The sequence below is a fragment of the Podarcis tiliguerta genome (genome assembly GCF_965153285.1).
Source record: "Podarcis tiliguerta genome assembly, chromosome: 11".
Classification (NCBI taxonomy): domain Eukaryota; kingdom Metazoa; phylum Chordata; class Lepidosauria; order Squamata; family Lacertidae; genus Podarcis; species Podarcis tiliguerta.
In genome coordinates this window covers 38,235,762-38,249,059 of record NC_139544.1, presented here as the reverse complement: position 1 = coordinate 38,249,059, position 13,298 = coordinate 38,235,762, and the positions used below count along the sequence as shown (strand labels likewise).

The 13,298-nt window shown below is 43.8% G+C and overlaps 1 protein-coding gene across 1 annotated transcript; it reads right to left on the bottom strand.

The window, feature by feature from the left end:
• Positions 1-2,008: 2,008 nt before the first annotated feature.
• On the bottom strand, positions 2,009-13,201 carry SREK1IP1 (SREK1 interacting protein 1). The gene is made up of 5 exons (XM_083404456.1): positions 12,695-13,201; positions 7,430-7,477; positions 5,480-5,620; positions 4,197-4,275; positions 2,009-2,344 (listed from the first exon to the last, which is right to left on the bottom strand). The coding sequence occupies exons 1-5, from the start codon at positions 12,705-12,707 to the stop codon at positions 2,155-2,157; spliced, it is 471 nt and encodes a 156-aa protein (XP_083260582.1). The 5' UTR covers positions 12,708-13,201; the 3' UTR covers positions 2,009-2,154.
• Positions 13,202-13,298: the final 97 nt, after the last annotated feature.

The window sequence follows — 13,298 nt, the reverse complement described above, 5'->3', positions numbered from 1 at the left end:
TTTTATTGATCTAAGAGTATATGTAACCACCACTACCCCTAAAGTTCTTAGAAAGTTTTAATTTGTTGGGCATCTTATATTGGGCCGACTCTCTAGGACTTCAGTGCACACCAGACATTAAAGTTGTGCATTGGGTTGGAACAGCATCCTGTTTTGAGCTGAATTAAATTAGTGGGGGTGGGGGGAGAGACATCACCTTGCCGACAAAGGTCCTTATAGTTAAAGCTATGGTTTTCCCAGTAGTGATGTATGGAAGTGAGAGCTGGAACATAAAGGCGGGTGATCGCCGAAGAATTGATGCTTTTGAATTATGGTGCTGGAGGAGACTCTTGAGAGTCCCATGGACTGCAAGAAGATCAAACGCATCCATTCTGAAGGAAATCAGCCCTGAGTGCTCACTGGAAGGACAGATCCTGAAGCTGAAGCTCCAGTACTTTGGCCACCACATGAGAAGAGAAGACTCCCTGGAAAAGACCCTGATGTTGGGAAAGATGGAGGGCACAAGGAGAAGGGGACGACAGAGGACGAGATGGTTGGACAGTGTTCTCAAAGCTACTAACATGAGTTTGACCAAACTGTGGGAGGCAGTGGAAGACAGGAATGTCTGGCGTGCTCTGGTCCATGGGGTTACTAAGAGTTGGACACGACTAAACGACAACAAAAATTAGAAAAATGGTGAAATACTTCTTCCTTCATGTGTATGACTTATTTATTCAGTGGAACCTGACTCAGGCTTGGATTGGATTCAGATGTAATCATGCAGAGAGTAGGCCCACTGAAATCCATGGGGCTTGTTAGCCATGACTAATGCAAGTTCTATAAATTTAAACAGGTCTACTCTATGAATGACTAAGTGTGGCTCTGACTCCTATTTCCTTATCATAGAATCACTATTGGCTTACTGTACCATTCATGTTTAATGCCATATTAGTAATCACAGAAGCTGCTTCCTTTAATGACAAGCAAGTACGTATGTAGCACTATTCTCCAGAATACAGCAGCTTCTGTATTCCGGACCAAAGTTCTGTTTGCTGGTTAATAAATACATTAATAAGTGCACTCATGACTGAGTAAAGATGTAACTGAGAGAAAGCCTTCCTGATCAAATTAGCTTTGAACTTGTTGTATTGTGTTTTTACTGCAACAAGTGCTGCAGAGTATTCATTTAAATACAGTTATCATTAATGACCCACAAGCTACTTTTTCATGTATACTATTGGTTTGCTGCAATAGCAGCAAATGTTGCTGCATGTTGCTGCAACATGGAGAAAGACAAATCAGCCTCACAGAATCATATGATAGCTTTTATCCCAGTTCAGATGCATTAGGGTGGGGTAGCCAATGTGGTGCCCCCCTGCTCCAGATGTTATTGGACTAACTCCCAGCAGCCCAAACCAGTGGTCAGGGATGATGGAGCTGTAATCCAACATCTGGAGGGCACCACATTCCCTACCCCAGCATCAGAAAAACAAACACTGGTATGTACTTAAAAGCATACCTTCTAATAGGAATGGAGAGCATGCCTTTTAAATTTTATCTTATGTAATTCCATTCATGATTCCTGTATTACTACACAAACATAGGTCTTGATCCAAAGATGCACCCACAGTTTATATGCACACTTGAGCTCTCCTAAACCACAGGGTGCAATGTACAAGAGGCTTTGACAAAAAAATCCTCTGTTTATGCTGATTCTTTTAGGAGCATTTCTACATTATGTGGAGAGGGTTGCAGTTCAGAAATGACAATCCTATATTGCTATTGACTTGTGGCTAATTTGAAATGTTTATAACATTCATAAGCATGCTTTAATTTCAGAAGTTTGAGGGCATTGGTGAATGTTACAAAACTTTCAAAACTAATAACCATAATGTCCCACAGATCAACTCAAATATTTTCAGTTGATTGTAAAGACATTGAACAATAAGGAAGTAAAACTAGTTCCTTATCCAATATGATGTTCAGATAAAACAGTTGTAATGCTTAGGGGGAAATAAATCTCTCTGAATTTCCAAAAAAACAAACAACAACAAAAACTTTAATGTAAGGTGAAATATTTATAAATAACAGGCTTTTTCAATAAAAATATACATATTTTAACTGGGCATCATTATACTCCTAATAAGGACTGAACTACATCCCTAGGTTTGGTCCTCAGTCACTGCTGGAAGAGTCTGAGCTATCAGAAGATGAAGAATCTTTCTCCTTTTTTCTCTTCTTTTTCCCCTTTTTGTGATGTTTTCTTTTCTTGGATTTACTCTTTTTCTCCTTCTTTTCCTTTTTGTGGGATTTCTGCTTTTTCGATTTAGGCTCATCCTCATCTGTGCCACTTGAGGAACAAGACCTTTAAACACAAGAACATTGATTTGTTCAGTTATACACCAATGCCCTATAGTGAAATATTGGAATCTCTGAGAGTTCTTTAACTAAAAAGAATTAACTTGGCTAAATACACCAAAGAGGGACTTTTCTCCTAAGCTCTATTGTTCTAAACATGGAGGACCCTGAACACTAGGGCTGGGCAATATTGGGTTCTCAACATTACAATGTATCACCAGCCAACATCACAGTTTGGCAATAAACCGTGATGTTGAAAGAAGCTGCGTTGGCCCCAGCCGGCAAGATGCCAGATGAAACTACTGCAACTCTCATTCTGGGAGCTGAGGCGCTTTCACCCCAGAGCCTTGGGGGCTGTGGCCAATACAGCTGGCCCCAGCCTGCTGCTCAGCTGGGGGGTGGAAAGGCTCCTGCACCCAGCTGAATGAGCCCCAATGTCCCTGCTAGTTAGCGGGACGTCGGGGTGCCTTTGTAAGCCTCCCTTTGCAGGAGCAGGGGGTCGGCAAGCTACCTCGCCCCCCACTCCCAGAAGACAGACCAGGAGGTGGTAGCCAAGTGCACAGAGCCTGTCAGGCTCCGTGCTTTTGATCTCTTTCGTTGTGGGATGGTCGTTCACCCTAGGAGGAAAGACGCAGTCACCCTCCCAACAAAGTCCACAAGCTGCCTTATGGAGCGGGGCTGCCTGAGGCTGCTGGTGAGTGCTGGGCCCGGCAAAAGCATCAGAGAACCGCACCATCTGGCTGCCTTGGACCAGGAGGGTTTGCTCCATCTTTCCTCTGGAAAGATGCAGCCAGGCAGTAGCCAAGCTAAGCTCTCTCCACCCAGAGCCCACACCTGGCTGCTGGCTTGCCCAAGCCGGAGGTGAATTGGGGACTCCTTTAAACTTCTCCCTTGAGGGACGTGCAGCAGAGGACAATGGCAGTTTCACTCAGTGGTATATCGCTGGTGAAACTGCCACTGCTCCCGAGTCCCTCTGCCTCCATCTCGCGACTGCCGCTTGTTTTTTCCTGGAGGCAGTGGGACTCAGGAATGGCAGCGGTTTCACCAGCTGAGTGAAGCTGTCTTTGCAGTCTGCCTCTCATACTGGTCCTAGGCAATATATTGATATGTCTGTGCTGTCTGTGAGAGGAAACCTGTGGGAAAACCTTGGGAGAGCATAAAAGGTTTTTTCTCCTCCAATGACCAGTGAAAACCAGTGAGAAAAGGGCATGTACTGCATGAAGCAAGATTTCAATGAGCAAAGGAATGGAAGGTGCCTCTTCTGGTGGATCTGCCTGGCATAGCATTCCACAACCATCAGCCATTAGAAGCAGGTCCAGCGTCACCATCCCAGCTGATCTCTGGAACATCCGAATGGCTCAGGACATTGACACAATAACCACAAGTGCTCTCTCACACTTTGCAGAACCTGTTTGACTCCCTGGTATGCTTTAGGCGAGGAAACAAACTGGAAGACAGCTCAAACACGAGTGGAGGAAAACTCCAGTAGAATGCAATTGAACACTGATAGGGCTCATCATCATACCTAACTAGTGGCAGTGAAGGCAGCAAAGAAGGCCTACTTTGCTGCCTCAATTGCATCCTCACTCCACCCAATACATGCTTTTACTTGCAGAGATTCGTGCAGGATTTAGTAGTAACAGCAATTCATCTTTGAAAAGAAATAAAATTTCTGTTTCTATTATAAAAAACTTTTTGAACATACAAAATCTTGGATTAGAAAAAAAAAGCCCAAATGGTTTTCCACCCATCTTTAAATGGTGTCATTACATGCAGAGATTAAGATTTGAAGACAATCTGAGCACAATATGTTTCAAGCTTCTCCCTGTTTTGCAGAGACAAAGCTTTCAAAATTATACCTTTTCCTTGCTTTCTTTAATTTTGATTTTTCTTTGCCTTTCTTTTTGGTCTTTTTCTTTTCTTCTTCTGCAGAAGTTCCTGTGAGTTAACAAAGTAAGATGTTACCCCTCCAAAAAGGAGATAATACATTAATTGTTATAACCCTTTAAGAGGTAAGAACACGAGAACAGTGCTGGATCAGGCCAATGGCCCATCTAGTCCAGCAGCCTGTTCTCACAGTGGTCAGCCAGGAAACTCGCAAACAAGAATCAAGCAGAAAGCACACTCTCCTCCTGTGGTTTCTAGCAACCGGTGTTCAGAAGCATTGCTGCCTCCAGCTGTGGAAGAAGAACGTAGGTATTGTTGCTAGTACTCACTGAACACCTTATTATCCATGAACACGTCCACTTATGAAAGCAAAGATAATCCAGGCAAAGCTTTCAGGATAATTAAAACTAACAAATCCATGTACAATCAGGAATGGGTGATAAAACAGTAAGTAATCTTAAAACAGGGACGCGGGTGGCGCTGTGGGTAAAAGCCTCAGCGCCTAGGGCTTGCCGATCGAAAGGTCGGCGGTTCGAATCCCCACGGCGGGGTGCGCTCCTGTTGCTCGGTCCCAGTGCCTGCCAACCTAGCAGTTCAAAAGCACTCCCGGGTGCAAGTAGATAAATAGGGACCGCTTACTAGCGGGAAGGTAAACGGCGTTTCCGTGTGCGGCTCTGGCTCGCCAGAGCAGCTTCGTCACGCTGGCCACGTGACCCGGAAGTGTCTCCGGACAGCGCTGGACCCCGGCCTCTTGAGTGAGATGGGCGCACAACCCCAGAGTCTGTTAAGACTGGCCCGTACGGGCAGGGGTACCTTTACCTTAATCTTAAAACGCAATAAATGGTCGTTGCAAATTAAGCAGTGAGATTAACAATTACTAAAACCTTGAGTTAAATAACTCTAACCTGAAGTCACAATGCAAAGAAGGTTGTCACTAGGAGAATCTTAGAGGCAAGGGCATTCCATAAACGGGGCACCACTACAGAGAAGGTCCTCTCTTGCATCACCAAGGATGGAGCTCTAAGGGGAGCCTTCCCAGAAGATCTCAAAACGTTATTCACACCTAGAACTGGGCAGCTTTTAGTTCTGTGTGACTGTAAAATTTAAAAAGGATCATTCTTTTGCTTGGTTGCTATTCTAGTAACACATAAGCAACCAGATATTTAGGTAGGGTGGAAGACTGTTCTAAGAGAAGGAAGACAGGAGATATAGATATATTACACAAGGACACACAGTTTTTTAAAAAGCACCTTACCCTTTTTTTCTGGAATGGCCTGCAGCTTTCCCAGCTCCTCTTCTTCGCTGTCCTCGCTGCTTGTGCTGCTGACATCTAAAACTATGTCTCTTTTAGGGTCCACCCGAAGAAAGTTTCGGCATTCAAATGTTAGGTGACCAGCTGCATATAATTAAGCAATGGGGGGGGGGGGGAGGAAAAGCCAACAAAATAATTAGCAAGAGGTTGCTGGGATTGTATTATATTCTTCCTGGCACTATGTGTAACAAACATTTTATTCTTAAAAAGCAATGCGAATGATAATGTTGTTCCAGTGACTTTTGTCAGAAACATAGCCTGGCTAAGGTCCAAACCCATCAGCATTCTAGGCTGGGGGGACATACTGCTTGGTCAGCCATATTTTACTAGGATTCTTGCAATGTCTGTTTGCACCATTTACTGATCCAGTTTCTCAGCTTTCATTTAAAAGAAAAAGCAAGGGTTGTATCCAACAGAATGACCTCTGCAGGCTTAATGGAACTCTCCCCACACTTGCTGGCAGCACCCAATTTTTCCAATACAAATGTAAATGCTATTATACCAATACTGGTGGGATGAAGGGTGGTTCTGTGGCTGAAAGTGCATGAGTTGTATAAATCTTGCATCGTAGCCCAATGCTGTTATACCCATATTGCTGAGAGGGGCTGAGAATTGTGTAGCGGTAGCCCGCTGTTATTATCCAACCTACTGGCATGTTGGATTTTGGAGGGGGGGGGTGTTTGCGCAGGGGTTTGGAAAATATATCTGGGATGTGTGTGGAGTTGACTGTTGCAGCTGTGCCTGGGGGAGGAATGATTAATGCCTTAATGGGGTCAGGAGGAGACAAATGGGGGCTTTTGTGGGTGGGTGGATTTTAATTGCAAAAACTCCCAAAAGGAAAGGGCTAATCACTCCTCCTTCCTTAGTGCTGCTTCTGCAAAACTATGCAGCTCTGTGCCGCATTTCCACAAACAAACAAACCTAAAACAACTTTGTAGTATGAGAGTTAAAATTATTAACAATAACTCTGTTTTAAAATGCTGCAGTAGAAGTCTGATCAGCAGTGAACAAAATGCTTTGCATGCTTAAAATATTTCCCCCTCTCTTGCATTAGCACTATCAAATCCCCCAGTCTATGGATTTTCTCCCACCCTGTGTGGGCTTTCAACAGTCACGAAATATGACTCTAAGCAGTGAAGTGTGTATGCATGCAATGCATGTTATAATGTGCACATAAAGATAGCATTCCACCACTCGGTTCTAAAAATTTCATGAGGAAAGCCTCTGGGCATAGTCATCTTTGTGTGTTATGTATGGGCATGAATTCATCTTTTTGGGCATAGCCCCCTCAGGTGAACTTACAATGTAAAACAAAACCAAAAACCAAACCCATAATACATCCAGCAGTAGCAAATCATTTAAGAGCATAGGCCAGTTGTAGTTCCAGGCAGGATCTCACTATTACTGACAAATACTTGCAATGCTTGGTAAGAGATCCCATTTCTGAGGGAAAATGGGTTTCTTTCATGAAATGGATCTTTTCATAAGACCGTTTTTCTGGCAGGCAAGCTGATGATGGGTAACACTGGTTGAAGAAGAGTTGTTTAACAAAAAGATACACAAGTACAGCTTTAAGCACACAAACCGTGGAAAAAATATCACCCTAATATGAATCTGAGACATTTTAACAGCCTCTGCCCTCCCCTATTTTGATATTACTTTCAGCAATTTGTGTAACAATTCACTGTGTGTGTGTGTGTGTGTGTGTGTGCACGCACGCCTTCCTTCTGTTCACAGTTCTCAGGATCCGAATCAGTGTCTTTTGCTGTAGATTAAATATGCTCCTACTCAATTACTATACACTGATAATGGCATTGCCTGAGTACAACAAACTGGTGATGTTTGTGGTAAATATTAGGAAATAATTATATCTTCATTTTTGTAGATACTTACGATAGCCACATTTCTTGCACCCTGCTCTGATGTTATCTTTATTTCCACCTGGAAAGGCAAAATATATTTCATATTAGTTTGAGGTAGATAAATGTGGAATATAAAGGGTAACAGTTGATCTGCCATACACATCAGTATTGACAATGTTTTCATATACCGTATTTTTCGCCCCATAGGACGCACCGGCCTATAGGACGCACCTAGTTTTTTTTTTGGGGGGGGGGGAATAAAGAGAAAAAAAATTATTTCCCCCCCAGGCCCGAGCTTCCCCCAACCCCAGCCCCCAGAACAGGCAGCTCTCCGCAAGCCTTGGGAGACCGGCGCGACTTCCCGCCAGGCTCTCACGCTTGCGGATATCTGCTTGAAGCCCAAACCAGGTTGGGGAACAGCGGGATGGCGGTGCTCCGCCTCCCCACTGTTCCCCGAGCTTGTGGAGCTGGCATCGGGGAGAAACACGCTTCTCCCCGCCGCCAGCCTTCAGACCAGGTCAGGGGACAGCGGGAAGGCCAGCCTCCAAACCAGGTCGGGAAACCGAACCCCGGGGCGCGCTGCACAGCGCGCCCCGAGCTTCGGGCTGCAGGCTGATGCCCGCAAGCCTTGCGAGCCCGCAGGAACTCCAACCGGGCTTGCAAGGCTTGCGGATAGCTTCTTGAAGCCTGGAGGTCGAGAGGGGTCGGTGCGCACCGACCCCTCTTGCTCTCCAGGCTTCAGCGAAAGCCTGCATTCGCCCCATACGACGCACACACATTTCCCCTTCATTTTTGGAGGGGAAAAAGTGCGTCCTATAGGGCGAAAAATACGGTGCAGAATATCAGTAATTGTATCAGCCACATTTGTTGTTTAGTCGTGTCTGACTCTTTGTTACCCCGTGAACCAGAGCACGCCAGCCACATACTATTACCAAAATATATGTTACGCTGCATAACTTAGCATAACTTACCCCTACAGCCAGAGAAGTTCCCAAAGTGTGATAAAGGCATTATGATAGCTGACATGCCTTTTACATCAATCCCTGCCATTCCAGTTTTGCAAGGCTGGATGCTTGGCCAACTTAAGATGCCATTTCCCCCTTATGAAGAAGCAGAGTTTGGATTTGATGTCCCGCTTTATCGCTACCATAAGGAGTCTCAAAGCAGCTAACAATCTCCTTTCCCTTCCTCCCCCACAACAAACACTCTGTGAGGTGAGTGAGGCTGAGAGACTTCAAGAAGTGTGACTGGCCCAAGGTCACCCAGCAGCTGCATGTGGAGGAGCAGGGAAGCGAACCCGGTTCACCAAATTACGAGTCTACTGCTCTTAACCACTACACCACAGTGACTCTCTTACAAGCTATCAGTGCTATCTTCAGTGGGCCAAATATGATGTTTACATACATCATTTCCCGGCATAGATGGACTAATGGCAGCCATATATGAGGCTGGTGAACCTGCTTGATCAAGAACTGCCATAAGATTCAAGGAAACCTGAGTTAAAGTTAACAGCTAAGCCTCTGTCTACCCCAGCCTGAAATTGCTGTTCCTTAGGTTGCAAAGGCTATATTAGCACACATTCAACAAGCTTCTTTATGCATGTAGATGAAGATTATTCTAATGGGGGGGGATTGCTTGGAATATATCAGGATTTCATATTCCTTTTTGTTTTCACTTTTAAAGATTAGTAATATTGTGGAGGTTAACCAGAGGGCAGCAGCTCAAAATAATATAATGGTGAACATAAGCTAATTAACATGCAAACTAAGCAACACTCTAGTTTGCATGAAAAAGCTCCGCTGAATGAATTCATTTCCATAGAAACTGCAGGGGCCAAAATAAAATTAACAGAATTGTACTGATGGTGGTAGGTACATAAATAGCCCATTACTTAAAAGATAATTCAATTCAAAACTCTCCCCATGTTTATATCTAATGAGCTGATTAAGGTTTTGCAGATCATTTTGAATAACCATTGCAATAGCAAAACAAAACATCTACTGGGATATTTATTTATTTATTTTATTTTAAAAAATCTAATTACTGTACAAACTAGATTCTGAGGTTTAGCAACTCCACTCAGCTTATCCATACTATTCAAGTATTACTGCATGCAACAGAAAAGGTAGATTTAAAAGTAAACTTTCACCTTGGAAATATGATTAATAATCTTTATACAGTAAATGGATTTCTACCTGGGATAAAAATGGATCAAATGTTCATTATCTCTAATTATCCTATTGTATCACTTATTGGAAGGAGAAGGCATTGCATAGGATTTGTACTGTAAGCTGCTTCGTGGAGGATTTCCTCCAAAGCAGGCAACGAATCCCGCAAATAACTAAATAAATACAGAAAATACAGGGGTAGCCTATAGCAAGCTCCAGGTGTTACTGAACTCTAGCTTGCATCATCCCTGGTCACTGGCTATGCTGATCAGAGTTGGAGTTCAACAACATCTAGGAGGCTCCATGTTGGTCCCTTGTGAGATAATATTTATAGTGGTTGTTGAACTTGTTTATATCAACTTAAGCCAAACTGTAGGATATTAATATGAACTTCTAACTTGGGACAACAGTTTGTTACATCATACTCCACGCTCAAAGAAGATTGCTTTGTTGTTATATTATACACTTTTGCTTAGTTTAGTATGTGCAACATTTCTGAAGGAAAGAAACTAAAATGGTGGAAATGTCAAAACAAATGTACTATCAAATCCTGGCATAAATATGGGACTTTATCATCATTCACAATTGTCATGCCCATAAGAATTTCTAAGGAATAAGATAAACAGAACTTTTCAAACTTGGTATGTAATTCTGGCTTAGGGACCATTCAGCTTTACTTGCTATATCCCACAAAGTTTTGACATAACAATTATTTGTGTTGTATTTTTACACAGCATTGTAACATGAACTGTATTTTGGGCTTGTAAACTTGGTTTTTCTTCTTCTCTGTTTTGTTGTTTATATTTTTAGTGGGGAGATATCAATAAATAGTCTAAACCAAGTGTGAGGAACCTGTGGACCTCCAGATGTTGTTTGACTACAACTCCCATCATCCCTGAAGGCACTAGTTCTTACTTCTGGTTTAGAAAAAAAAAAGAGATTTTCCATCTCAACTATAAATTCAAGGAAAGGGGAATAAATTTTCATCCTTTCCTAAAGGAAGTTCTATAATCAAATATGTTTTTTTAAATCTATTTTTCACATAGTCTTTGGAAAGCATTACTGATATCAGAATCTGCACAAGTTTATAAGAAGCAAGGATTGCTGCAGCCCCCTTTTTAAAACCTTGCACAGTTCTAAAATCCATTATGTCACTGTTTATTCAAGTACTCCACCCACTTAATAAGAAGAAACTAATTATATTATGCTTTGATAATATGCTATTATCAAAATCATCATTATATTGTTATGGGGCCTTTTTGGTAAACAGTGCCACCACGGGGGAAAACATGCAACCCATTAGCACTTCCGACCAGAAGTGGATTGACAAGCTGTCCGCACTTGGGTTCCGGACAATTGTGGTACAAATTTGATGCAGCAGCTGCAGACCTGCTTATTTAAAACTGGGTCTGCCCCCATCACATATAAATATGAAGCCCAATGTTTAAAGCAAAAAGGCATGTGAGTAGTTCTAAAGACTTCTCTGTCCACAGGTGCCTTCCCACCTGCTTCTTCCTTGATGTCACTCCCCAACCCCTCCTGATTGGACCCTAACACCAAAAGCAAGCCCAGCTTGGAGAAAAGCCAGGTGGAGGGGGGCAGAGACAAGAACCAATGGGTCAATAATAGCAGACATATTCCAACAACCATTAACCCAAGCATGACCTCTTTTGTGAACTTTCTTATCTACATGCACCTGAATGCTCAAAGTAAATAAATGCAGGTGGCAGTAATATTTATTCTTCCTTGTCTAAGTCAGGGGAGTGCCAAAGAGTGATTTCTCAGTTATGTGTGGGTCAAATAAAGGAAAAAAATATTTGCAGAAGTTTCCCTCAAAGGGCTTCAGTAAAAACTTTCGCTTTTTCCTCATATCAATTCCTAGAAAGTTACTAGGACTGAATGTATTTGCTGACAGCTCAAAAATCATTTGAAGGCAGTTTCTTCTGCATGTGTGTTCTTAAAATCAACTCTCAACTAATCCAAGGTGTCACCTGTCCCCTCTCCTGTCGACCAGGTGCTGGAAACCGCAGCAGGGCTAAGTGCTCTTGAGCTCAGGTCCTGCTTGTGGCTTTTCCATAGGCAACTAGAAGGCCACTGTGAGAACAGAATGCTGGCCACTAGCTTGATCCAGCAGGACACAGGACACTTGATGTCTCCTGGACACAGTAGCATCAGAGAAGTTCAGCTAGTCTAGGAGCAGGCATTTGCCTCTTTCCTCTCATAGGGCACAACTTTACATGGCCAGAGTGATCCAGCAGGAGGGGCCTGCTGTATACAGCAATAGGAAGTTGCCTTATCCCAAGTCAGTTTATTTCTCCATCTTGCCTGGTATTGTGTACTCTGACTGGCAAAGGCTCTCCTGAGTCTCCATATTACAATTGTAGGAATCCACCCCTCCCAACTCTAATGAAATTATTATCTTTTAAGTCATATTTTCTCTCCCCCTTTATTAAAAACGAATCACAAATTCAGTAGAAAAGGGGAGGCATGCAGGAACAGGGAAGTAGTGGGAGAGACATTTTACAGTTTATCATGATATGAATACTGTCACCTAGGGTTTTTTTTACAATAACAGCAGCAGAACACTGCTCGTACCTCTTTTAACACTTGGAGATCAGATTAGACTTTTGGTGAACAACGGGCACTGTGAAACTACACATTAAAAAACTATACAGATACCGTAATCCAATTCCTATTATTAATTTCTTTTAGCTAAACCCGGTAAATTTACACAACTGAAACCTTCCATCTGAAGTTCTTGCGTGTGTAAAGAATGCAAAGCAAAACAAGACTATTCAGTTTGAAGTTTCAGAAGTTCCGCATTTTAGCACACATTCCCTCCCGGACAGCACAACTCTACAAGCTCCACTGAGTTCGGCAGGATTTAATCCCCAAACTGCAATCCCGACCCCTTATTCAGAGCAAATCCCACTGAATTCAGTAGGGTCTACTTCTGAGTAGGCATACACAGGACTGCAGCTACTCTTCGGGACTCCCACTCGAGAGCACGTTGGGCTCTTCCTCTCGTCCTCGGTTTGAGCGACTTCAGATGCAGCAGCGGTGACTTTCCACACGGCCACGATCTCGCGCGTGGCCCTTCCGCGCCCCACCCCGTTTGGACCGCTCACCTGGCAACGCCATGCAGCCCCCAACCGAGACACCACGATGCCCCGCTCTTGGCCGGACGAGGTAGCAATGGCAGCGTTTCCCCGCCGGAAAACTTTGACCCGAGCACGAGCGGCGCGTACCATCAGGCAGAGAAGGGGGGGGGGAGGAGAAAGAGGGGCGGTATTGCCATGGAGACAAGTGAAGGAACTGCAGATAGGGAATCCATTTCTGATTTCTTTAAGAAAAACTTGAAGGTTGACAGGAGAGGCCCTTCGCTCATCCTTGGACGAAGGTTTCTCAGGCCACGCAACTAGAACAGAAACCCTGCAGTAGTCGATAGTCCCCTTCCTATGAGCCACTCCAAGCCAAAGGAGGCGGGCTGCCTAGTTGATTGGCAGCGCTTCTGGCCCTTGTCACTCGGAATGAAAGTAGCCCAGTAGCTAAAGAGGGGGGGAAAACCACGTAAAGGACTTTTCTTTATTCCCACGCATACTGTGAAAGTTTTTCCATCTCCACCGTTCTAGGGCGGATAGAAACAGTTGCGGCGCCGCTACCCGGCCGGAAGACTTTGCACATGACGCAGCGGGTTGTACCACTATCCCAGATCTGCGGGGGGATGCCCCT